At 36.9% G+C, this 27,719-nt stretch overlaps 1 protein-coding gene and 1 long non-coding RNA gene across 14 annotated transcripts in view; one reads left to right on the plus strand and one right to left on the minus strand.

Moving 5' to 3' along the window:
- Positions 1 to 726: 726 nt before the first annotated feature.
- Positions 727 to 27,719, plus strand: part of LOC114660794 (zinc finger protein 501-like) — a 95,835-nt gene continuing 68,842 nt past the window's right edge. Inside the window, exons 1-4 of one of the 13 annotated variants that reach the window (XM_051934172.1) lie at positions 727 to 875; positions 8,839 to 8,912; positions 9,240 to 9,303; positions 13,907 to 14,112. In XM_051934172.1, the coding sequence (XP_051790132.1) occupies positions 13,923 to 14,112 (190 nt within the window). In that variant the 5' untranslated portion in view covers positions 727 to 875; positions 8,839 to 8,912; positions 9,240 to 9,303; positions 13,907 to 13,922. Of the gene's footprint in view, positions 876 to 915; positions 2,413 to 8,838; positions 8,913 to 9,239; positions 9,304 to 13,903; positions 14,113 to 27,719 lie in introns of those variants that run through there. The other 12 variants (XM_051934171.1, XM_051934174.1, XM_028813691.2 and 9 more) reach the window with 12 other exon arrangements.
- Positions 23,672 to 25,173, minus strand: LOC127529683 (uncharacterized). The gene is made up of 3 exons (XR_007936305.1): positions 25,050 to 25,173; positions 24,907 to 24,962; positions 23,672 to 23,773 (listed from the first exon to the last, which is right to left on the minus strand). It is a non-coding gene; the product is annotated as an uncharacterized LOC127529683 (long non-coding RNA).

Genomic DNA, 27,719 nt, shown 5'->3' on the forward strand with positions numbered 1-27,719 from the left:
TATAAACTTTGACATGGAGCTGAATTACTTTTAAAATTCTCCATCAAATTGCATGTTCTTATTGTTTAATTTTAATTATTTTATTGTAATATAAATGTTTTGCATTCAAGAAACAGATTTTACAGAATTCCAAGAATTACTTTTCATGCTCGCGTAAGTTTATTTTGACCAATTAATTGTCTTCTTAATGGCCCGAGTCTCCATATTTCAGCTTTGACAACTATTTAAAAATGTTTTTTTAATTTTTCAAAAATAATCTGAATTCGAAGGTTATTATGAAAGCACTTCATAAACTGATTGTTGATCAAACTGAAATTTACTCGATTTATTTAACTTATTCCCCTCAATCACGCCTGAAGTGAATCTCCTGAAAACATGTTCATAGCCGTTGAATGATTAAAAGTGTCACTTTCTTTACATGCGCGTTTTGATTTTAAACTTTTGCGTTCGCACAGTATACGCAAAAAAAGGTGGTACGTTGATATATTTTTAATCCTATAGGAGCAGAATGGCTAGCTCCAGCTAATGAGCAATACATGCCCGTGTCTACTGGCATTTCAATTGCGGAATATGTACTCTTAACCAATACTACGATTACGGTACACATGAACCTCAGGAAAGATGGCCATCGTTTCTATGGTACAAAAAAAAAACTTGCCATCGAGACACGGTGGCCATCTTGCCTAGGAGTAGAGAATATCTGGGTTTCTTTCATGTGTGGTCTCCGCGGATGTACCATAGACACATGGATGGTCCCTTTACCTATAAGCTATAGCGCCTGCGCAGCAGAGGACAAGGACTTCGTTGGCAGAAATTTAATGATTTTTCCCCAGTTGTAAGCGGGTAAAAGCACCGACACAAGGCCATGATATCAGGTAAGGGAGAGATGAATTTAGACGGTGTGATTGGTCCCGTTGTTCGCCAGTCTTCCCTAGAGGCGGGAGCGCTTCGCGACGGATTCTCCGCCGGGTTAAGCTCGTTAGTGTGTCTTACTGTGTATGAATATAGTGTCGATCGGTTTGATTTCTCTGACGTAGCGGGTTTCGATCTTGAACATCATATTGGCAGTGGGGAAAGAGACGAAGCGTGATGGAGGAGTAAGGAAGGGGGGCTTAAAGGAGCCGGGTCGATTGCGTGAAGCAGGAGCGCTTGCCGCCAGTAGAGACGGGGGCAGCTTGGTAAGTGGGGTTTGGGACGGGTTCGCACATGTAAGTTTGGGCCAAAACGCCAAATCGGACAGATCCGAGTCAAAGCAAACGAGTATGGCAGTGAAGCCGCACACTGGCCAGGGCCCCGGTGTTAGGAGGAGATGCTGAACGGCCTCCATTTACACGCACGGCCGGCATCGCGCCAGAGAATTTTCACCCATTGTTTCCCCTTCGTACGGCTTTTACTGGCAAGGCCGACCTGCCTGCGTGATTTTCCCCTGCGCGCAAAACCCCGAGCACCCCCCCACCCCACCATGTGATCACTAAGTAACCCCCCCTTTCCCCCCTGACGCCCCCCGGCCGCAGTGGATATTCTGCATGGGTCGATCATCTCGGCCTTTCCAGCAGGGTAGAGCTGAGCAGTACGCTATAGTGCCACTCTGCACTGGCCACATCCCTCCCTCCGGCGCCATTGAGACCCTGCGGGGTGTGGACCCGACTTGTCCAGCTAAAGTAAATTTAATTTCATTCGATAACACAGATCTCGTGCTAGTCGCTGCTCTGCCATGACCAATGTGATGAAATCCTTCCGTATTTAGTGGACGATCTGTCTGTCTCCTTTTTTTCTTATTACTAGTCATGCAGCCGCCCGTTTCATCACAAAGGGGAGTCTGCAAATAGGAGGGTCAGTCTGCGTTGCAAATTGCATGAATGAGCATTTGACCACACAATTACATACTTGCGTATCGTCTTGCTTAAGATGTTTCATTTGTGCCTTAGGTTGTTGATATTATTGAAGGAAATTGTTTCCGTCACTCTCATTAAACACTTTTTATTAGCTGTGCGTTTCATATAGTGTCTTTCATTATATAGATTTTGTTGTTGCTTGGAAATCAAGCCTGTGCCTCATTGCAGATTACACTTACAGTCATCTCCTTATGCAGCATATGGTAGTTAAAGTGCTGCAAGGAACTCCTCAGCTAGAAAACGTTTATAGGGAGACCCAACAATATACGTTTTTGTAGCATAGGAGTTTGCTGATTTGGAACGGACTAGCCTCAGAGCTGTCATTCAGACACAGTGTGTGGAGTGGCCAGTCACAAGGAAATTGTGAATGAAATCATCAGAAAGCTGGTTAACATAATTTTCATTCTAACATTTAATAAGTGGGTTATAGACTTGATTATAGTTGAAGTGTCAGACTTTTGACAGCAGGTGGCCTCTGGCTAAGATCCTACTACCAGCTTCCTTCTTTAAGCATCAGGTAAGTCATTTAAACTTTAGAATATCTAATTCTTGAACGTCTGTATGCATGAAGTGCTTATGTATAGTGTTCACCTTAAATGGCATTGTGTACAGCAGAGCATCATAACATTTGAAAGTTATTTGTTCATGTGATCACATTTTTGCACACACTGGATGGTAAATACTAAGATTTTTTTCTGTGCTGGAATAATGTACATTGGATTAGGATTTCCCAATCTAATTGTCTTCCTGCCTGAAATCATGAACTGCTGAAGCCACAAGGCAAAATACACAGCACAAAGTTGACAGGTAACATTCAGAATTAAGATTAAAGAGCTTTGTGGTGGCAAAAAGTAAAGTGTCAATCATGTTTATATTACATTGATTTTAGAGTTTTCTCTTTTTTCTTTTGTTTAAGATCTATGGAGTGTTGTCTGAGCTCTTTTCACTGCTCAAGCTTGTATGGCTGTCCTTGATGTTTCTTGGATTGAAATGGACAATAATTTTATTTATTTATTTTTGAATGCCTATCCTTAGGAAGTTCACCGGACTTAATCCTTCACTGTTGGAACAGATGAATGTGCCTATACTTCATCATATGTATAAATGCAATGACATATCTTCCTGAATATTTAAATGGTTCAGATTACCAGTTTGATTGGTATTTGGGCATATTCATTATTCTGTTTATTGAACAGTGTTTGCACTACTTGCTCCAGTATGCCTTCATTATGATAAATTGAATCTCTCCAAGGAATTGCAGCAATTCTGTGTATACTCCACTCAGTAACAACATTATGTGTTTCTGGACATATTATATGAGGGAAGCAACAGTGTCTGGTGTCACAAGGTTTTTGTAGGTCAAATGGGATATACAGAATTCGTATATGCACTGAGTTACAAAAAGGCTATCCAACATTCATGCAAAATGATAGAACAGCTAAAGTTTGTTCTGCAATTCAAAATAATAGAAGTATAATCCTGCCATTTTGGGAGTTGAACATGTCAAGTTCAAGGTTATTGTCCTCTTTATTGGAAATGTCCCAGAAGCTGACTGTATGGAATGGTGAATAAGGACTTAATTTGAAGAAGAATGTAGTCACTGAGAGATAAAATGGGAAGGGAAGACTGGGTTGGTTGTCCTCTTTTTGTTTTTTCTTGTTATATAGGATGGATTGTGACTTGATAGATGTATTCATTTATAACTTAGGGATTGACTTCTCTTTAAAAGTGTGGCCTGTTGACTAAGGGAATGGACTGGGAAACAAGCTTGTAGAATTATTTGTTTACTGTGTGTCTCATAATGAGTGTTGTAGGCTTACTTAAAATTCTTTTTATTTCAAGCACTTTAATATGTCTGCTTTGACAGTGCAGTTGTCTCAATCTGGTGGTTTTACACATGTATTTGTATTTATCTGTCTTTCAGTTGTTTTATTTTATCCCTCATTTACCAGGCTAACGAACTAGCTCAGTGTAGGATTCTTCATTTACTTACACACTTACTTCAACCAGCATTGCCTTTACTGTAGAACCATATTGTGCTTTTTGAATCATTTTGGAGTAAAGCATGGTCTAAAATTAAAAGTAATTACACAACAAATTTTAAACTTCATAAATTACCTACTAGTCTGTTTGAATTATTGACCTTTCATACCAAGCTCTACATCTGCTTGTAGAACTCCAAGTGTACTTGGGGTTTGTCTGTTTTCTGTTCATCCATTCATTAATTTTATAGTTCTTCTATGGTTTTAAGGGGCTATAGCCTATCCTGACAGCATCAGGCATAATTCTGGAATCAACTGTGGAGAGCTGCTAGGTTATCACAAGACACATGCATGTACAGATACATGCATGCATGTAAGTACACACAAACACACACTTGGCCATACCAGACCAGACCAAACCAAACTAGCCAAAAATATGTGACTGAGCAGTGGAAGGAAAACTGAAGTCCAGGAAAACTCCATGACAGTGGCAAATTTTAATATCCCAATAAAACACAACATGCAAACACAGTTGGATATTTAGAAATCATTTTTTTTTTTAGCATGCAATCTGATAACTTCTACAAGTGACTTCTTCAGAGCCCATAATCTTGAAATGGTCTCTAACAAATAATTTAACATATTCACCATATTAACTTTTGTACATAACATGTTCTTAAGCAGAAAACTTAAAGGCTTGTGAAAATGAAGCAAAAAAAATCTGTGCAACTCTCAGAAAGATGTGAATTTATGATTAGGCTGATTTCTTTGGGCAGCATATTTTAAAACATGGATGTGATGCAGTAAATGGTTAACATCATTTTTAGTTTTGTTTGCATAAAAATTTTCATTTTAAGAATTCTTTGAACAAGCAACCTTCATTTTATAAAACCATGTGATGACTGGGTTTTGAAAAAAAAACATGCTAACTTTTTAGATAAGCCATGGAAAAAGTCTATAATGCCATTTTTGCTTTGGTGTTAGTTGAGAATGCTTCTGAATGTTCCAGTACTTATTTTCCCCAGTAGAAATGTTCTGTTTTGCTTGTAAGGCATCCTGATTGATTGATTGATTTGCATTATAAATATAAAAAATTGCTAATTAAAGGCTTTTTTGGATGATAAACATGTTTTTATATTTAATAATAATATAAAATGTCTGTCTGTCTGAGAAAATTTTGCATAGTTGCTCTCTAGGACTGTAAGGACAAAATAGAGTTCTGTACTTTGGAAACCAAAATGTTGACCCTGGAGGTCACGCTGGGTTTGTTTTACCTGTGTACTGCATTTTGCACATCAGTGCCACCTGCTGGCTCAGAGCAAGTGAAACCTCCAAATAGATTGAAGCCAAACTAGCAGAGAAAATGACAAGTGCTTAATGATAATTACCTGATATTGTTGCGTGCTGCATCTATCTACTGTAATATAAAAAGGAGTATTGTGCACTTTTGCAGGGTGATGTTGGGTGAAGGCATGGTCGATCAGTGGAAGTGCAGCACAACACAAAGGAGAATCAAAGGGGTTATTTGCAATTTTTAATTTACTATAATAATTCGCCTAGGTATTGTCAGCTTGTTCCTGTTTTTAGCAATTCCAGTGTTTGCATCCTAGCCCAGTCAGTGTCTTAGATTCTGCAAGTTCCCTCTGCATTCCTGTAGGTTTACTTCCATCTACTTTAGTTTTTCTCTCTCATCCCAAAGATGTGCAGCTTATGTTGCTTGTGGCTCTAAATTGACCCCATGTGTGACAGTTTGCCATACAATGAAATCGCACACTATCCTGGGCTAGGTGATTTATTAAAGCTGATGCCTCCAAGCTAGGAGCAGTCAAAAAGTATTAATTTTAAGAAGAAGGGCACATGGCAAGAATAAAGTTTATTGAAACATTTTGAAGTTTTAATACATTTCTTAGGGGGCGGCACGGTGGCGCAGTGGGTAGCGCTGCTGCCTCGCAGTTGGGAGATCTGGGGACCTGGGTTCGATTCCCGGGTCCTCCCTGCGTGGAGTTTGCATGTTCTCCCCGTGTCTGCGTGGGTTTCCTCCGGGCGCTCCGGTTTCCTCCCGCAGTCCAAAGACATGCAGGTTAGGTGGATTGGCGATTCTAAATTGGCCCTAGTGTGTGCTTGGTGTGTGGGTGTGTTTGTGTGTGTCCTGCGGTGGGTTGGCACCCTGCCCAGGATTGTTTCCTGCCTTGTGCCCTGTGTTGGCTGGGATTGGCTCCAGCAGACCCCCGTGACCCTGTGTTCGGATTCAGCGGGTTGGAAAATGGATGGATGGATACATTTCTTAGTGTACTTTTCATAGTGCATGTTAGGTATAAGCTGCTTACCATGGATTAAAGTTTTTCATTTTTTTGTCTTGGTTAAATAATGCCTGCTTATAGTTAGATTTGTGCTGTTTGGGTGTCTTGTGGTAATGTCTAAGTGAAAGCATTAAATGGCATTGATATGAGGTTAAATTTATACAGTTAAAGGAACACACACATATATATTTGGGTTCTCACTTCTATAGTCCTGCTGAATATTTTTAGTCAGCAACAAACAAGAAAATGGTTAAAGACAGTCCAGTCTGCTTGTTAGAGGCTATAGGATTTCCTTACAGACCAGTAATTTTGGCAGTGCTAATATTTAAAAAAAAAAAAAAAGTAGATAGGTACTAATAGAAGTGCACAAGACAAAAGGCAAAGTTTGGTTTGCTTGTACAGGCTGTCTTGGTTTTAATCTAATAGTATGGTTCTTAATAAATATATCGGCTGCTGCTGTTAACACCTGAGCTGTTGCAGCCAGAAGTTCATGTATTTCTTGTTGTGTCTGCAGGTTCACTTGTTAGCCCTTAACTAATCCTCTTCTTTAGAAGCTTTCATTTTACTAGGAGCTGCAGAATTGTCTTTAAAGGATTCTACACTGTGACGACAACAGTGTAATCTAGTTTTGGGAGTTTCTGAGTGTCTTTTCTTTTTTTTTTTCTTTTCTTCTATCCTCATAGCAAATAAAGTTATTAAGCAACAGACAGGTGAAAATCTTTAACTGTACAGTTTGATTCTTATTTCCAGGACAGCCAGTCTAATCTAATTTGAGTTTGTTTGCATTTTTTTAATTAAACTTTGATTGCAGGATCTCCCTCTTTTAGTGCCCACAGGTTAGATCACCCTGAAGTGTTTTCTCGTTTATGTGTGATTGCTCTTTAACTATTTCTGACCTTTGTTTGAGGCCACATAAAGGATGTTTGAATTTCATGCTGTTTTAACATTTAATTTCTTTCTTTGACTAGTCATAATTTATATTCTGATGATAAAATATATAAAATATTTTTTTGAGTGACACAGATTCAAATTTAAGATATGTGAAATGTGTTGTTGCATAGTCAAAAATATATTGCAGATATCTATAATTAAGTATTGACTAGTCAGAATATGAATTAGAGATACCACTAATGAATGTTATGGTATATGTGTTATAGTTGAATTTCAGAAATTCATCTCATTGCAGGTGGCATAGGTGTTTTTCAACAAGCTTAGGCTATTTCAAAACTGTAAGTTTATTTTCCAGTCTGTCTGACTCATAACAAAATACCAGGTGTCTTTGGAATGACACTTTTTTCCCTTCCAGTTCAACTAGCACACATACAACTGATAAACCCTTATCATTGCTTTCTTCTATCAGTTTTCTCTATCAATTTTCATTAGGTTAAACAATTACAAGAAAAATGAAACAATTACAGCTTACTTTGAAAAGAAAATGGGCGAAATCTGAATTTCCCAATGATATTAATAAAGTTTATCCAATCTAATAAAACACAGAAGCCTCGTAATGCTCAACTACAGCTGAGCCTTGTGGGGGTGGTGTTAAGATTAAAGGTAAAGACTGACTGTGCCTGGATAGCCATGGGAGAAAATGTCTATAAATAAATAAAAGTTCTCATAGTCAACAAGGAAACTGAGATCTTTCTGTCACTGGTCACACATCTTCTCCCCAGCTAAGTGGTAGATTTAGCTTGGTATTGTATCTAGGTGACCCATTATGTCATGATACAGAGAGCTCATTTTTCATAAATATGATCTCAAGAAATTGCCAGCAAGAGGATCAGGTACCTTCTAGCAAGACTTCAATTCTGACATAGCAGTGGTGCCCAAGGAGAACATCAGAATAGAGAGTGTTAAGGAAAGAAGTTAGAAATTAAAGTCAACAAGCAGAAGACCAGTTCACCATTCCCAAACATGACAATATTGGTCAGTGGCTAGTCCCATCGCAAAATATTTGCAGGGCATAAGATATAGAAGATCCCTGTATTTGAACAGAATGGTTTCACATATAATATATTGCATTAGTTAACATTTTGGATATCTACAATTACATGTTGTCAAATGTTATTCGGAGATATCTGCAATTCCATATTGATAAGTGGAAACTGATAGACTGGGATATCTGTGATTATATTTTGGGTATCTCTAATCAGACTATTAAATAGTCAAAATATAACCATAGATATCAAAAATAGGAACTGGCACTTTCAAAATAGGAATTAACACCAGACGGTAAAAGTGAATGTCTTGAATCAATGCGTGCCTTTGTGGTATTAACATTATAAAGTTGATTTAATTAAATAAATGTGTCCAGATTTTATTAAAGAACTACTTTGTTCATTCTAATATATACATTTGTAAATTCCACAGCCATGTTTGAGATGCTAACCACAAAACTGATTTTTTGTTTCTTCATATTGACACCTTTGTTTTTTAGTAAGTACCACCACAGGGTTAATTTATTATTTACCCAAGTAGGCCTTTAGGCGAGAAAAAAATGTGTTAAATTCTAGCACTGCTGTTCAATTGTTTTAATGTAATTTTACTCCTTTATTAATGTAGAAAAAGGATTTGCATTATATTTACTTTTTGAGTTGTTTGAGGTTTTCGTCCACATTGGATTGCATTCATTGACACCTTTTTGCGTTCTCTCATTTACAGCATGTTTAATGTCATAAAAGACCTCCTGTAAGACCTGTCATCAGTGTTGCTTTCAATCGCTGCAAAATGTTTAGGTAGGATTATTTTTTTCCCTACTCCTCAACAAGCTTTCATGATTCCTTAAAGCTATTCACCTAGAGTTAATGCTTTTGGGCTTTTGGCTTTAACATGCTATATATGCTAGAATTTTTTTAAGAGAAGAGGCAGCAAGCAATGACCCTCTATTTTTTGTAAATGTACTTAAATAGGTATTTGAAAAAAAATACTGTAACACTCTGTTGATTCTAACGCAGAAAAGAGTACAATTCATGGCATACTGGAATTAATACCTGTTCAAGTAGTTCTGTTTAGTTTTAAATAATGCAAACGTTTTTGAAAACTTGTTGTCTTGTGCTTCAAAGCTGCAGCATCTTGCAACAGGGGAAAAATTCTGGGTGATACACCTGCTGTTCGTTTAAAGAGAAGGTAAATTTTTGAGCCAGTCTACTGGATTCAAATCTATCTGCAGCACTATTAATTACTTTAATTTTGAAATACAACAGAAGTGTTAACACTCCCCACCACTGCTTCTAATAATGCTTTGTCTGCAACAATAAATGCAAATGTTAAGCCTAGCGTCCTTGTCTTCAAAGAAAGTCTATGGTGCCCAGCTGTGTCACTCTGGGAACATTTCTGATTACTTGGCGATGGTGCAAAATGACAGAATGTGATATACAAAAAAAAGTCAAAGTTGAAAAGTCATTTAAGTATTAGTTTAAGTTCTAGTGAAAGTAGTGTGGACAATAATTTGGCCAGACTAATTATTTTCTACTTTTGCTGAATATTATATGTATGAGTCACACATGCTATGTTTAAAAAAATATAAAATATATGTACACACCGTGCCTTGCAAAAAGTTTCAAACTGTATAAAAGTGGAAGTTTTGTGTTACATTTTATTGTTATATGCATGCTCAAGAAGAAAACCTTTAATGACCAATTTAGTTGGTTGTCAGCACATCTCTAAAACAAAGTCAAAAAGCAAGTTTAATATTTGAATGAGACACCTTTTGCAACAGTAATATCTTTTAAGTCTTTTGGAATCAATGTTTACCAAATTTGCCTATGTATTTTCCCATTCCTCTTGTCAGTATTGCTCTCAACTCATTAATGTTTCTGACACAGGTCTAATGTGCTGCAATTTTCAAAGCTATACTAGAATTATAACTAGGGTGGATAATTGGACTTCAGCTGGCCCACTCCAGAATGTGTGTGTGTGTTTTTTTTTTTTTTTTTTAACCTCTTTAAACTTGGTCCAGTGTTGGGGTTTTTGTTCTGTTGAAAGATGGACCTTCTCCCAAGCTTCAAAGGCGTTGTTTAATAGGCAGAAACAATGATCCTTGCAGTATTTTTGTATAGTGTTCTACACAAATTTCCTTCAGCTGTAACAATTTACAAGCTTTAGGTGATAAGAAGCATCTCTGCAAACTGATTTTGCTTCCAGAATGCTTTCAGTTAGAGTGGTGTTTTTGGGTGGTTAGGCATTGCTTCATTTGTGCTATACTTCTCACTTTCAATTTTAGCTATAAAACCCCATCTTGTTCTCATCTGACCAGAAAAGCTTATCTAAAAAATCTGTGTACTTTGGAATGATTAATTTTTGAGTAATGGTTTCTTTCTTGCCAACCTGCCATTGAGGCATGTGTTGTGCATACCTCTTAATGAAGCTGACAGAGAGCCTTTAGTTTAATTTCAACCCCTGAACTCCCCAGATCTTTCAAGGTAACTATTGGCTCACATATCTCAATATTTAAATGCAGTATTCTTTTCTAGGCCATGCTCTGCTGTACAGTGTATAGTAGTGCTACATCTGACATTTACTATGAGAATACTTTGGTATTGTTTTGTGTGCTTTTGCAAAATTAAAGACAGTTGTGTTTTGTCTTGAAAAAGTAACAGTGACTTCAGTGGTGCACAGGCAGAAGCCAATAGTATAGTTGTAATATCCCCCAGTTTCAGGTGATATCCTTTCAAATGTAAAATAAGTAAAGTTAACAGAACCAATATCTAGGAATCTGAACTATTTTTTAAGCAGCTTGCTTCAGATTTTCATTTCAAGATATCTGAAGGCACATAACTAATACTGTCTTTTCAATTTTCTTCTGAAGTATGCACATTTGCAATAAAATTAAGATTTGGCACACCATATGTAAGTAAGATTTATAACTTGTAATCTAGCAGCATCTGATATTTTTGTTTAAAGCGTCCAGATATTTAGCAAGGCACTTTATTATTTATATTTTATATTATTTAGTTTTCCTTTTTTTTTTTTTTTTTTTTTCTTTAAACATAATATTACAAGAGACAGAATTTCTATATTTGGTCTGGTTTCTGATTCGGTAAAATAAATGCCTGAGCATTTTCTTGTTTGTCAAAAAGTGAAGGAATTTTTATTGTGGTGTCTGGTTGATGTCCATATAAATAAATGTAAAATTTTGAAGCCTACAGCTTTATGCAAATCAGCAGTTGATGAGTTTGCTGTAAAAATTTTTAATCACTCACTGTGTTTACTGAAAGTCAGATACCCATGCTTTAATTTCCTTTTAAAGGTGTATACAAGTGTCAGCAGTGAGTTCACATACCATACACACACAGGAAAGCAGCAGCATCAAAGATACTTGCATCAGCTCAGTAAGAAAAAGTGTGTGAGTGAGGAGGGATGTATCAGGTGAGGTTCTCAATTAAATACTGCACCTAAATAAAACGCCACAGTGAACACAGAGACTACAGCAGACAATCCTTTATTCTACAGTTTCTTCGTTATAGGTTCTAGCTTTAAATTATATGTTTGTGTTGAAGCAGACCAACATTGCATTAAAATATACAGTTGTCTAATTTTTGAAGAAAACTGTGCTCTTTAAACACCCGGGCCAAATTAGTACATTGATAGATAATACATGTTTTATTGTTAGGTATTCTGTAGGATAGACAGACGCATTTTATGTAAGACACCATTCAAGTGTGGTTTTTTTTATTTATTTATTTATTTTATTTGTTTTTTTTATACAGTTTTTGAACATTAGGAAGTGAATATTCGTACAAATTATTTTTTTTTAATCTTATTTTCTGTGTGTGTGTGTGTGCATGCTTAAGAACTTAAAACATTTGAAAAATGAGAGGAGACCTTTCAGGTCATCAAACTTGTTTGATTAGGTGAGCTATCCCAACATCTCACACAGATACTTTAAAATAAAGTATCTTATTCTAGATTATGGGCAAAGTTTAAGGGGTGACTGGGAGTACCTGGCCCCTCTAATGAATGTACTATGGTACTAAATAAATCTGTATTAAAAGGTACTTTTTCCTCAAAATTGTTTTTTTTTTAAGTCAATAGGTATTGTAAATATGATAATAATAAAAAATATGATCATCCATCCTACTGTAAGAATCTCTCTCTTGCATGTCACCTATCCTTAAAACAAATAGAGAAACATTCTGTACAACTTCAATTATGGATTAGTTTACTGTTTCAAATTTAGATTGAGGAAGACTGGCCAATTCATTGTGGATATTCTGTATACAGTATTTTCCTCTTTGACATGTGATATAGACGCTTCTCCTGGCAAAACAGATCCTCAGTAGTAAGCTCAAACTTTTGAATCAGTCAGAGTTGCACAGACTGTGGCATGAATGTGTTGCCTGCACAAACCATGGTGCAGCGATCTGAACAAACCTTTATCACATGTTGCACATACCACTGTCAAAATGTTTATTAAACAAGTATGTCACTTTGAAGTAAAAATTAGAAATGCTCTAACTTTTAAAACCGTTATTCCAAACGTGCATTTTCTAATTTATTTCAAAAATAACAAAGCACTTATTTTGACACAAACTGAAAAAAGTTTTCTGTCGTTGAAATATTAATAGTACTGGAGTAATAGACTTAATTTAAGTGAAATTTAGTGTATATTAAAACTTAAAATTACACACAATTTATGTTATTGTACTGGTATATGATGTTAATATGCGATAGTACAGCTGTGACTCCAAAAAAATATATTATTACTTTTCAAGGTTTATCTCCCCTGCCCCCCCACCTGGTAACCCCCATGTTCTGGATTACCAGGACCTGTTGCTTGAAGAAGTGCTTCCTGGTTTCATCCTTAAAGGACTTAACACTGGTTTCATAAAGTACATAACTCACTGTTAGACTGAAATCTACTAAAATATTTAAAGATTTAAATTGAAGCAAACATGATTGTTCTGGGCAGGGATTTTGTTGGTGCATTGACAAATGCATAGCTTTCACTGCTTAGTAAGAAAACATGTTTTTAAGCAGTGTACTATTATGTGGAGACGGTGCTGGATTTTAACACACATGATTGCTGAAACATTTTTTGCATGTTTCAACACATGTGCAATATCCACCTGGAAGATGTGACGATGGCCATTTTGTGCCAGTATGCTCACAACACCTTATTTGTTAAGTGGTGAAGGGGTGTGAGAGACAGTCAGCCAATAAGGGACTGAGGATAGTCTAAGTTGCCTTAAATAAAGAAGGCAAAATAAAAGAGTACAGTACATAAGTGTGTGTGTGTTTGTTGTTTTTTTTATTTTTTTTTTTTTTTTTTTTTTTGACATGCTGAATTTTAGTGACCTGGCTATTAGGATTTTAGTCCTCCTTACTTAATTATGAACTGTGCTCCTTTCCACGTCAAGATTGTGAGAAACATACTGTTTCAATTTTTGGCACATATTCCTTTTTGTCAGTTAGCACTATTTAAGGTTTGGCACTACTGAAGGAATTCATTTTATGATTTCTCATATCTGTAGAGATGTAGTCTTCATCCTAAGATTTATTAGAAAGTATAGTTTAGAAATAGGAATATACAAAAATGTTAGTACATCAAAATTCTTTAGTTACATTTTGATTTTTCAGTTTTTACCCAGTAAATAATGAAGACAGACAAGGCTATGAGAGAAGGATAGTAATTTATTTATGAAAATATTCATGATGTCCTTTTTCAGATTTCTTCCCCCCACCCCTTAATGTTTACATTATGAACCCCCTTCTTTTGTGTTCTAAGCAGAAGTCATCTTTCCAGCATGTCTCGGCTTCGTGCCAAGGAGTTCTCCAAGCACAGTACTTTGAGAGCACCGGGCACCATTATTAAGTGGGTGGTGTCAGAAGACGGCAGTGAGCTTCTCAAGAAAGGCGAGGTGACCCAGATCGGGCAAGACGGGAACAGGCTTGCCCCACCACACCAAGACATCGCAGCTTCTAGCACTGAAAGATGTAAGTGTCATGGCCAGGCCTTCCATCGTATTGCAGTCAATGCGGGTGAGGGTCAATTCTGCAGCTCAGATGAAATAGATTTCAGTTAAGAAACACAACAAATAACACAATGCTTACTGAATGTATAGTCCTGAATCTGACTCCACTGTATGACATTAGTTGCTACAAACCTTTTGTTGAAAGTTCACTTTTAATGAAAAAATTAATTTGCAAGGTCACTTGGGCTTCTAAATCTCAACATTTAGATTAACAAATTATCAGTTAACTTTTCTACCTTGGGTATAGTGACAAAAGAAAACTGGCTAAAAAATTTTCAATTGATGTATTTAATGAATGTTTGTTAGTACAGACTCAACTAGCAAGGCTTTTTAATAAAACTGTTAATCTAACACTCAAAAATGGACAGTGTTTGAAGATGTAAATATCCTTAGGCTTTGGGTGTCTCTTATAATACAATTTAAAAGAGGTCAAATGTGAGGTGTTTCCTAGAGAAAGGAAAGGCTCCTGTCTGAAAATGGGAGGAAAATTTAGTTTGAACAGACATACTGCAAGAGAGGCCACTCAGAAGCCCCTTGTACCTGTTACTAAAGACGCTATAAATCAAATTGTAGGTCATTACCACCTGACATCTGTGTTAACTCACTGTGTAACTGACTCATCTCATATGCAGAAAATTAAGACAGAAAAGCCAAACACAGACCTTAAGATTGTATCGTGAGAGAAAGGTAACGGTTAAATTGGTGTTGTTTACACAAACAGTGCAAAAACAATGAAAGACCAGAATTGGAAATCTGTACAACTATTTTTAAAATCTCCTTCTCTAGGCTGATGTTCATAGACATGCCAATTTGTACACTCTATCTGCATTCAGCTGGCATTCATCAGCTTATCTGAAAGGAATTTTTGTTAGTGGCTTCCCCGACCTCATTTAAGGTTAGCACAGGATGGTGCTGCAGCTTTGGCCTTGAAAAAGAATTTATATTGTCATAATTTACAACTAGAGAATTTTAAATATGTACCACAGATACAAAACATTCTCTAACATTACTGTTAAGAGCAAATAGTCTAAGAAATATGTGCTTAAAAAATGGCAACCTATAGCTTAATTTGGATTTTAGTGATACAGATAACTTGAGGCATGGGCACTTACATATATCATCAACAAAATTGTTCAGAAACAAATGGAAACGTGGTTCTTTACTACATTTTTAGAATCTTGGTGTTAGGCATTTTGGATTTTAGCTTTATTGAGTTGTGTTGTAGTCTTGGGGGTGATGTGATGGGGTTCATCACATTTTAATGTTTATATTTCAATGTGAAAAGGTGAGAATCTGTTTCTGGTACTTTCTGCCATGCTGAAACTAAATTATTCCTTCATTTGTATTGATATGGTATTTTAGTGTGTGCAAAGCTATTCAGCATGTAAGTAGAGTAATTATGCAATAGCAGTACAGTCATCCCTCACCTATTGCGGGGGTTACGTTCCAGAGCCCCCCGTGATAGGTGAAAATCCACAAAGTAGTGACCTTATATGTATTTTATTATTTATATATATTTTAAGGCTTTATAAACCCTTCCCACACTTTTATAAACCTTACCGCCTTATTATGTCCACTTACAACTCTTTTTGCGCCCTGGTTAAAGGACACTGCGGCTGTAGATCTTATATTCTTTTCCTCCTTTTTAAATAAAAAGAATCGTGAACTCATTGATGCCGTAATGGCGTCATACAGCGTTGTAGATAGATAGATAGATAGATAGATAGATAGATAGATAGATAGATACTTTATTAATCCCAAGGGGAAATTCACATACTCCAGCAGCAGCATACTGATACAAAAGCTGTTCCCTTCCTTCAACATATCCAAACCTTTTACCTTTTCGGCAATCGTTAGCATCTTCCGTTGGCGCTTGGGCACGGCTCCTGAAGCAGTAGCAGGAGCAGATCGTTTTGGAGCCATAACGAAGGGCTTGACTACGCACAAAGACAAACACAAAAGAGCACAAAAGTTAACTTTTTACACAGCGACACATTGATGCTGAATGAACGAGACGAGACTTCCTGGTTAACGCAGCGGAATCGAATTCGGCGCACCGTCGATCCAATCAGCACACAGGAACTTAACTGCGTGCTCTGATTGGGTAGCTTCTCAGCCATCCGCCAATATCGTCCCTTGTATGAAATCAACTGGGCAAACCAACTGAGGAAGCATGTACCAGAAGTAAAAAGACCCATTGTCCGCAGAAACCTGCGAAGCAGCGAAAAATCTGCGTTATGTATTTAGATATGCTTACATATAAAATCCGCGATAGAGTGAAGCTGCGAAAGTCGAAGTGCGATATGGCGAGGGATTACTGTATATTATAATTGTAGCTTATATGCTTAAAGCAGACAAAACAGAAAAGACTGAAAAAAGCAGTGTACATTATGACCTAAAAACTATTTTCTGATACACACCGATCAGCCATATCATTAAAACCACTGACCGGTGAAATGAATAACATTGATTATCTTGTTACAATGACACCTGCCTAGGTGTGGGATATATTAGGGAGTAAATGAACAGTCAGTTCTTGAAAGTGATGTATGCAGGAAAAATCGGCAGAGACTTTGACAAGGGCTAGACAACTTGGTCAGAGCATTTCGAAAATGGCAGGTCTTGTGCGGTGTTTTTTTTTTTTTTTTTTTTTTTTTTTTATAAATATGTGAGAGAGGGGGTGTGTTGTTTACCTGGGAAGAGATGACAGTAGGATGCAATATGGAAAGAAGGCAAGCCGATGGAGGCAATGTGATGCTCTGGGCAGTGTTCTACTTGGAAAACTTGGTTCCTGACATTCATATGGATGATACTTTGACATATCCTCATTCAGCAGGATAATGTGCCCTGCTTGTCTACGGCGTTGTCTTGGCCTCCAAATTCCGTTGATCTCAATCTGATCAAGCATCTGTGGGATGTGCTGGAAAAACAAGTATGATCTATGGAGGCCCAGCCTCTCAACTTTCAGTACTTAAAGAATCTGCTGTTTTTGTGCCAGATGCCACAGGACACCTTCATAGGTGTTGTGGAGTCCATGCCCCAATGGGTCAGAGCTGTTTTGACAGCATGTAGGGGACCCATACAATGTTATGCAGGTGTTTATAATGTTGTGGCTGATTGGCGTATTTCACAGATTATTGTTGTTGTATAAGCCATTGTTCAGTATGAAATGTAACTGGTTAAGAGCTGCTGCTTCCCAATTCCATTTCTGGATTTAAATCCATGCCTGGCCACTGCCTGCAAGGAATTTATTTCTGCATGGAATGTTCTCCGGACACTACAGTTAATGTATGACTTTAATTTGGACCATTATGAGCATATGATGCGAGTGTGCCCTTCAACTAATTGACACACTCTCCAGGGTTGCTGGGATAGTCACTTGCTCCACCTGCCCCTTAAACTAGATGAGTAGGTTAATAAATGAATGGATGGAATTTATTTGTAATAATGTGTTTCAGTAGTAATTTTTTGAGTGATGCACAGCTGATTTTGAAAATATACAACTGCCTAATTGGACAACAGAGTGAAGCTGCAGACTGCAATACCTCTGACATCAGATGCGGAACACCCTCCATATCACAGAACGCCCATAGCGTCAGTTACGGAACGCCCTTGACAGCGTGCCTCTCCAAGTAGATAAATTATGCGATTATCGTAACCCTGCGAGACAGTACTGACACGCTTGTTGCATAGTATGCTGCGGTTGTACAAATTACAACAGTTTTTATTTGGACAAACATAAATGATTTCCAGTCTCCCACTTAAGCTATCCAACCATTCTAAGCACTTTGCCGATATAAAGTATTTTTTTTTTTTTTACTATTTTGAATGGTTGTTCATTACATGTTCTCCTGAACCGTTACATTATAATAAAAGTAACAAATGTTATTACCATTTAGTATTTCAAGCAGAATGTACATCATGAAACTCATACCTAGAGATTTTCAATCTATAAATGTATTTCATATTTCCACTAGCAAATTATAAACATGTGAAACAATATTAAGCTTAATTTTCAAAAGGTTTGCAAAAACAGTGCTACATATAAAATTGGTTTTAAAATTGTCAGGGAAACATTTTAGGAAACAGTCATTTATTTATTGATCTGATCCATCAACGTTTTCATTACTAAAAGCTCTATGTGTGAAATACTGTATGTTCATATCAATTGAACGGTATGTGACAGCCAAGAAATTTTGCATTTTTGAATGACTTGACTTTGAGACAATTGTGATTGTTCTTATACCTCTTTCGTGCAACATTTAAGTAGATCGCAAAGATCCAACTTAGATCAACAAAAAAGCAAACTGTCTTTGAGTCGTCGTCTTTTATTTTTTGATTAATATCAAATACTATTACCACTACTACTAATAAATTGTTGGTCGGTTGCAGTGTTCATTCAGCAGGGAATCATCCCGAGGTGATCTTATTATTAAACATACAATATTTATTGTTTTGTGCATACAGTAGAATTATATTGTTACTTGCATGTCTCTCCAGAACAGTGATAATATAACACAAAAATATACATAGAATACAATATACAGTATAGATATATATTCAGTTATGTTTAAAATATTTATACATAGTTGTTTTCTTGCAATGTTTGTTGTACTATTGGCTGTTCAGTAACTCCACAACTAAAACACATTCTCTGAAGCCATACTGAAGGCCACTGGTTCTTTACTATTTGCCAGAAGGCAGGAACAAGAAAAACAGCTGTGCAGAGTGTGTAATAATCTTAGCAGAATGTCTCTTAGATACCCTGGACAGAAGGCAGCTGGGTGCTAGTAATATTTTCTGGCTTTCACCACCCTCTGCAGTGACCTAAGCATGTGTGCCCTACCAGGATGTGATGCAGCCAGTGAAGACGGACTCCAGACAGCACCTGTGAGACATCTCAGGAAGGCATTGGTGAACAAAACGGGCTGTTCCCTCCTCAATTAATCAATGATTGTTACTATACGAAAATTAAACGAGCTCACCATTTCCACAGCACCCCACAAAAACAAACCACAGCTTAATCCATCCACTGAAGTCTCTGACCTGCTCCTTAATTTTTGGGCATGAAGGGTCAGATTGTCCTGGGACCGATGAGTTAACAAGATAGATCTCTTGTCTGCAAGTAATTTAATCATTGTTGGTGATCAGGCCTATGATGGTGATGTCAGTAGCATTTTTAATGATGGAGCTGGTTTGGTGTCCGGACACACAGTCACACCGGGGGATTAGAACACTACCTCATAGTGTGCCTGGATTGAGAGTGAGCATAGAGGATATGATGCTGGCAGTCTGCAAAGCTGAGGTCTGTTCACTATGAAGTCCAAAATCTAGTTCTGTTGGCACAACAGTGTTGAATGCTAAGCTATTGTCTATAAACATACCTCTGTAAGAGCAATTTTTACATTATTCAGATGTGCCAAGATGATATGGAGTATAAGACATAACTGCTGTACCAGTATGCATCATGGAGATGGTGAAGTGGAGCAAAGTTATGTACTAAGTTAAAGAAATCTGAGTGAGTATAGTTAGTTATAAAATGAGTTATCACATACAACACAGACTGTTATGGACATGAAATGGATGAATAAACAGGTAAGCACATTTTAACATTACAAAAGATGTAAATCATGAAACACACAAATATTCCCTCTCTCTGTCTCATATATAGGTGGCGCAGGGGTAGTGCTGCTGCTTTGCAGTAAGGAGACTGTGGAAGATTGTGGGTTCGCTTCCAGGTTCCTCCCTGTGTGGATAGTGCTTTGAGTACTGAGAAAAGCGCTATATAAATGTAATGAATTATTATTATTATTTATATATATATATATATATATATAATACACACACACACACACACATATAGTATATATTAATAATCCTGATTTGTAACATGGCATTGTTTGATACAGTGGTTCTCATATTCAGTCCCAGGGGCTGCAGATTTTTGTTGCAACTAATTTTTGCTTTTAATTAGACTCCCATCTTGAATTTGCAAGCCAATAGTCTAGGTCTTGAAAGTTAAAGTGATGTATCAAAACACAAAGCTCATTGTTATAACTACCACTTAGGGGAGTTTAACCTGTGGGGGGGGCATTTTAGCCCCCAAACCCTGGACACAACCACACACATACAAGTTCCAGGTTCAAATATGAATATATTTTAAAGAAATAAAGCACACAATCCCAGTGAGGACATCCATCCGTGTCCTCCATCCACTATACGGGTCTCTTGAGTAGACAGTGAACTATTGAACCAGGTCAGAAAGCCAGTCCATCCCCTTCTTTCTTTACAGTGGAAATTTTGAAGGTTAACAAAATTAAAACAAAACATAACAACCAAATTGGTAGAACAGCAGCAATTGATGGGAACTTTTTTTAACCCCATATTTCATCAAGATATGAGAGCATATCCTTCATGCAGTCAAAAGTAAATAACAAGGACAACATTGTCACAAGTCACCTACATGAGTAGGTAACATGCTAGTAGTTTGTGACCGACCAGGACCGGGAGTTGATATCATCAGAGTCAAAAACCAAAGAATTACAGCAGAAAGAAAAAAGTAAAACAATGGTTTATTGTATCAATTCATTGGCAACTAAAGTTCTGGGGCAGGAATATATAAAGTGTCCATACTCGCACACAAAAATCTTACAAAGAAAAAATAAATAAATAACCCATAAACTTCTGCACCACAAATGTTGTCAAAAAAAAATGATAGAAAAAAAATAATAATCAAAATATGGCCTTATCTTTGAGGCAACTTTCACTTTCTAGGAAAAAAAAACCTGCCTGACCATTAACTACAAAAATAAGGTTCTGAAGCAGTCTTAAATATTTAAGCTTCTCCAACTTCCAAAAATCAGGAGCCTGAACTGACTAATAGGAGACATTCTCTCCACAAGCAGCCCATGCACAACTCTGTAATCCTCAATCAGGTAAACATCCCCCCTAGCGACCCATGTCCAACCCCTTATAAAGCCGCTATCATTTCTTTCCCGTAGTCCACTGCTGTAGGACGACACTTACCATATTCTGTTTTGGGGGGTGGGGACTACCCAAAGGCTTCACAACCAAACTAACCTAACCCTGCTCACAAGAAACAATAACAAACCAATAGCACTTTCCTATATCTGTGATCTCAGAAATAAACTAAAAAAAAAACGAATGACGGTAAGTCGTCATATTTAAAACCCTTTGTTCTCAGTATAATATATACAGTGCATCCGGAAAGTATTCACAGCACATCACTTTTTCCACATTTTCTTATGTTACAGCCTTATTCCAAAATGGATTAAATTAATTTTTTTCCTCAGAATTCTACACACAACACCCCATAATGACATCGTGAAAAAAGTTTACTTGAGGTTTTTGCAAATTTATTAAAAATAAAAAAACTGAGAAATCACATGTACATAAGTATTCACAGCCTTTGCTTAATACTTTGTCGATGCACCTTTGGCAGCAATTACAGCTTCAAGTCTTTTTGAATATGATGCCACAATCTTGGCACACCTATCCTTGGCCAGTTTTGCCCATTCCTCTTTGCAGCACCTCTCAAGCTCCATCAGGTTGGATAGGAAACGTTGGTGGACAGCCATTTTAAAATCTCTCTCCAGAGATGTTCAATCAGATTCAAGTCTGGGCTCTGGCTGGGCCACTCAAGGACATTCACAGAGTTGTCCTGAAGCCACTCCTTTGATATCTTGGCTGTGTGCTTAGGGTCGTTGTCCTGCTGAAAGATGCACCGTTGCCCCAGTCTGAGGTCAAGAGCGCTCTGGAGCAGATTTTCATCCAGGATGTCTCTGTACATTGCTGCAGTCATCTTTCCCTTTATCCTGACTAGTCTACCAGTTCCTGCCACTGAAAAACATCCCCACAGCATGATGCTGCCACCACCATGCTTCACTGTAGGGATGGTATTGGCCTGGTGATGAGCGGTGCCTGGTTTCCTCCAAATGTGTGACGCGTGGCATTCACACCAAAGAGTTCAATCTTTGTCTCATCAGACCAGAGAATTTTCTTTCTCATGGTCTGAGAGTCCTTCCGGTGCCTTTTGGCAAACTCCAGGCGGGCTGCCATGTGCCTTTTACTAAGGAGTGGCTTCCGTCTGGCCATTCTACCATACAGACCTAATTGGTGGATTGCTACAGAGATGGTTGTCCTTCTGGAAGGTTCTCCTCTCTCCACAGAGGACCTCTGGAGCTCTGACAGAGTGACCATCAGGTTCTTGGTCACCTCCCTGACTAAGGCCCTTCTCCCCCGATCGCTCAGTTTAGATGGCCGGCCAGCTCTAGGAAGAGTCCTGGTGGTTTCGAACTTCTTCCACTTATGGATGATGGAGGCTACTGTGCTCATTGGGACCTTCAAAGCAGCAGAAATTTTTCTGTAACCTTCCCCAGATTTGTGCCTCAAGACAATCCTGTCTCGGAGGTCTACAGACCTCCTTTGACTTCATGCTTGGTTTGTGCTCTGACATGAACTGTGAACTGTGGGACCTTATATAGACAGGTATGTGCCTTTCCAAATCATATCCAATCAACTGAATTTACCACAGGCGGACTCCAGTTAAGCTGCAGAAACATCTCAAGAATGATCAGGGGAAACAGGATGCACCTGAGCTCAATTTTGAGCTTCATGGCAAAGGCTGTGAATACTTATGTACATGTGCTTTCTCAATTTTTTTATTTTTAATAAATTTGCAAAAACCTCAAGTAAACGTTTTCACGTTGTCATTATGGGGTGTTGTGTGTAGAATTCTGAAGAAAAAAATGAATTTAATCCATTTTGGAATAAGGCTGTAACATAACAAAATGTGAAAAAAGTGATGTGCTGTGAATACTTTCCGGATGCACTGTGTGTGTATGTGTATATATATATATATATATATATATATATATATATATATATATATATATATATATATATATATATATATTTTTTTTTTTTTTTTACTCTGTGTTTTGTGCTGCTGGACACTCAAAGTAAAGTTATACAGGTGTAGGCAGCAAGTTACTATGGGGACGCGTTTCTCATCACAAACATGACTTCTTCGATATCTTCATCGTCTCCTCTTTCATCTGATTTTTCTAATTGTGTGTGTTAGTTCTTCCTTGTCCATATCCAGAATTCTTGGCCTGAGTTCTGTCCCAACAAGCCGGTCACAAGCAGTCAGGATGTTTTTGATCAATGAAGACTTTTTTTGTGAAAAAGAAAAAAAAAATACAGAGTGTGAAGTATTTTATTAGGAATATCAACACATTAACTCCACTTTTACTTAAAGTACAGTCAAATTGGCTTATGAAATAAACCCACCAATATGACCACAGCATGTAATAAGAATGCTTAGCTCAATTGGTTTCTCTGTCTTTTTGCCTCTACTGTACTCCCTGTATTCATGAGGTAGAGTAAAAAAGAAAAAATAAACTCCATCATACAACCATAGCTGTTCATCTTCAAGGGAATTTCATGTCTAGTTAGAAACCATTCAGAAAGTGCACAAATAATTAAAAATGACTAAGTGCTTTGAAGTGAAAAAAGCATTTATTTTTATTTACTAATACATTGCTGTAAGACCCATTTCAATTCAATCTGTACGTCTACAGGAATTGTACTGAAGTGAGTGCCTGAAAGACAAAAATAGTCCAATTACCACAATATAGTCACTTATGAAGGCCAAATTCATCATTTCTAATAATATGTAATTTAATTGTTCCCAATTTAGTAAGTATACTTTAAAAAATACTAAAACATTCACATAAACATATTGCAATAGAAATGCTACATGTAAAAGGTTATACATAATTTAAAGTGTTTACCATGCTAGATTGATTGATGACTGAATGATATCGAAAAAGAATAAGGGAATCTTTACCTTTAAGACATTTGCTGTGTTTGAGCCGATAAGAATCATTTCAATACATACAGTACCTGACAGGGCAGTGCCTTTGTGCGAACCACATTTTCCATGCTACAAGGCACAGCAATGCAGATTATTAAATATTATGCATTTCTGTAAATCATTATGTGGCATTTCAATAATTTTAATACATTACAATTTGCTAACTACTACACATAACCATAAATATGCTGACCTGCAAATTCAGTTAATGCTAATTAATACCACAGATGAAACTGATCTTTGAAGAACAAGGAAAACAATCAAAAAGCAAGCCTATGAAGCCATTCATTGCCTAAATTTTAAGAACGGTAAACTAAATTTGATACTATTCATTGTACTGGCATATGTAAATAATCTGGTCAACATTTTCAAAAATACATGCATTTTATATAAAAGTTTGGGTATTTATAGGTGAAAACACTTGACTTTCTACAGTATTCCAGTTCAATAGTCTCATACCACATTGTTTTTGCAAAATATATTTTGTACAATATCAAGACCTTAAGACATGTGTGAATGAGTGAGTTAGTGAGAAAAGGAGAGAAAGGCAGCATATGCTTCAGTAATGGAAAAGAAGGGACGGAGAAAGGTCCTTGCTGTTCCCTATCTTGTCTGGAATTACTGGAAGCAGAAATGATTGCCATTTAATTAATAAGTTAGAGCACACAAAACCCCCATTTTTAAGACCACTATTCTCTGCCCCCATAATGCCACTGACACAACACAACGCTGAAGAAAGACACAAAAGGCCTCACTGGAGGCCTGGTTTGTGACTTGTTGGTCAAAGACTTTTTGTGAAGTTCTAATATATAAAATGAGTGTCAGAGAACTTTTAAACTGAGAATTAGGAAGCACTACCTGTGGTACACAGAATGTCCTCCTTCCCATGTGGAAACTGAAGACGGCTGTCTTGGCTGGAAGAAAAAAAAATTCAGAAATACTTTAAGCAGACAAATTCTGATAACCGTTCTTCCCTTAAAAAATCTTGAAAAGTTGCACACCTTTAATGCTGGCTTTCTGAAGTAAGAGAAGACACTGCCATCCTCTAATTTATGGAATGTCTTCCTAAAAAATGTAAATCAAGAAATTGCAATAAATTCTATGAATAAAAAATAGCATGCTATTTCTTTTAATCAGAACAAACATTATAATAAAAGATACAGCAAATGACGCTTTTAAACCTTTATGAAAATAGATTATATGTTGCCTGTCAATTGCAGGTAATGTAACTCCACTCTTACGTTCTTAAAAATTAAAGTATTTGTACTATGATCTTTGTCATATTCTACTAAATATTTTAAAAGAGAAAATTGTGTTAATAAACAGTCATGAATTAATTAATCTAAAGTTAATCAAAGCAAGCTTTTCAAAAGGTGGAAAAGTACACAGTATACTATTTTGTCAAATAAAATCTTGTTAATGTGGTGATGTAGCTGCATTCAATTGTGTTAAAATTGTCAATTGATCAAAGTTTACAAGTTATGAGAGCTGCAGATACCTCCATGGATCACCACTGTCCTTTTGTGACTTTGTAAGTGGCTGATGAAGCCTGTATAATCTGATCTTTTATAGCAAAAAAGTCAAGCAAACTCCTGAGCACCAAACACAAAACACAACTGTAGGTTCCTCTGTGGACTTAAATATACTTTTGTGTCTCTGGTGAATATAAAATAGATATAAAGTTCTTAAAACTGACAAATATGCACAAGAACAAACGTTTCTCTTTATTTCAATTGGGGAAAAAAAAACTTCAAAAGCAGTATTTTTGAAGAATGCAGGAGAGTTGAGCATGAGACGTTGAATATTGTTTTGAGTTTAAACAAACTATACTACCATTGAAAGAACGTTACAAAATAATAATAATAATAACTGGCTGTTCTTTTCCCCATTGTCTAGAGTCTAATTTGAACTATCTTGAACAGGAGGTAATTGAATATTGCTTTAACACTTGACCTTTGTTTGTAGCTACTTGTTAAAATTTTCCGTTATATACTATAAATATATATATATATTATACAGGACTATGAAAAAAGGTCATCTAAAGTGACCTAAATGTATTCAAACTTTGACTAGTAACATTACTATACGAGAAAAAATAGTATATCAACTATTAACTGTGTTTGTCTTAGAAACTTGTGCTCTTTTTCCACTTTTCAGTGGAAAATCACTTTATATTGGCTCAATCTCTCTTCACTGTCTTTCTGAAATATATTTTGGTATCTAAAATACCAGGGGCCTCATGTACAATGCCGTGTGTAGAACTCACACTATAACATGGCGTAATCACAAAAGCGGAAATGTTTGTACACACAAAAAAATCCTGATGCATAAATCTGTGTGAATGCCAACTTCCACATTCTTCCATTACATAAATCCCTGTCAGCGTGAAAAGTAACGCACGTGCACGCACCTGCTGTCCTGCCCCAACTCCACCCAGAATTACACCTCTTTGAATATGCAAATCAATATAAATAGCCCTTAAGCTCAGCCTTCTGTGAAAAGGCAATGGCAAAAGTGTGGGGGAAAATAGAAGAATTTCAGTGAATACCAAGTGGAGGCAAGGAAAAACGTACTATGTTGGTTTAAACAGTGGTATAAACAACAAAAGGAAGTTGATCGAGTGACATAGCGTGTCGAGAAACTTGAAAGCTGAAGTCACACAGTGCCCGAAATAAAAAAGAAGTTGTCACATATCAAAGTCGCTGTGAAAAGGCGAGTCGTAGCCCACCATCTGAGTGTCATATGAAAGCTTATTAGGGTACAGAGAAAAAAAAATGCACACAGTGGGGGGAAAAAAAGCACGAAATATCAACTTTAATCTCTAAATTTCCACTTTAATCACGTAGTTTATTTTGCCATTAAAGTAGAACATCATAAACTTCATCTTAAAATCGTTCTAATTTACTAGTTTCTCAAATCCCATCGTAACTAATGTAGCACATTAAATGCTTTGTTTTGTATTTGATCTTCTATGTGTGTGAATCACTACGTACTTCTGGGCTTTCTCTTCTTCCCACAGGACACAGAATCCATTACATTCGTAATATTACAGCTCTCTGAATAATTAAAATACTGAGATGTATACGTGATATAATTTTCATGATGATAGGAGTTAAAAGCATGTTATTAAACATGGGAACACGGTGGCGCAGTGACTGTTCATGTCTCACACAAGATGCTTGCTGCGCCATGTGTGACCTTCGATGAAATACTTTATTGTAGCAGTACTGTCTCTTTCAAACGTACTAACCCCCAATTCCTGTCCTTACTTTTCTTTCTCCAAATACCCAATCGCCACACAATCAACTCTGTAATAGTCATTAAGCCATCTGTAAGCTTAGAACGCAGATTCTTCAAAACTTTTAAGGAACATTGAAATATCTTCGTAGTACGTGTTTAATTATTCTATCCATCTATCCTTCCAGTGTCATGCCAGCACCTGCAAGAATACAGCGCGGGGCAGGAACAATCCGTGAATGGAGCGCCAGCTCCGCGCACTAGCACTGCGGCACCGTGTCCTCACATGTTTAATTATTAACAATATAGATTATTTAAATGAAATTAAAGTTTTATCTGTATAATATAATAAACATTTTGCTGCATTTCATCTTAAAAATGATATCGTCATCATAGGTAAATACGCGCTTTATAAAGTGGCTCAGGTTGTGCAA

Source organism: Erpetoichthys calabaricus, chromosome 11 (assembly GCF_900747795.2).
Source record: "Erpetoichthys calabaricus chromosome 11, fErpCal1.3, whole genome shotgun sequence".
NCBI classification, from domain to species: domain Eukaryota; kingdom Metazoa; phylum Chordata; class Cladistia; order Polypteriformes; family Polypteridae; genus Erpetoichthys; species Erpetoichthys calabaricus.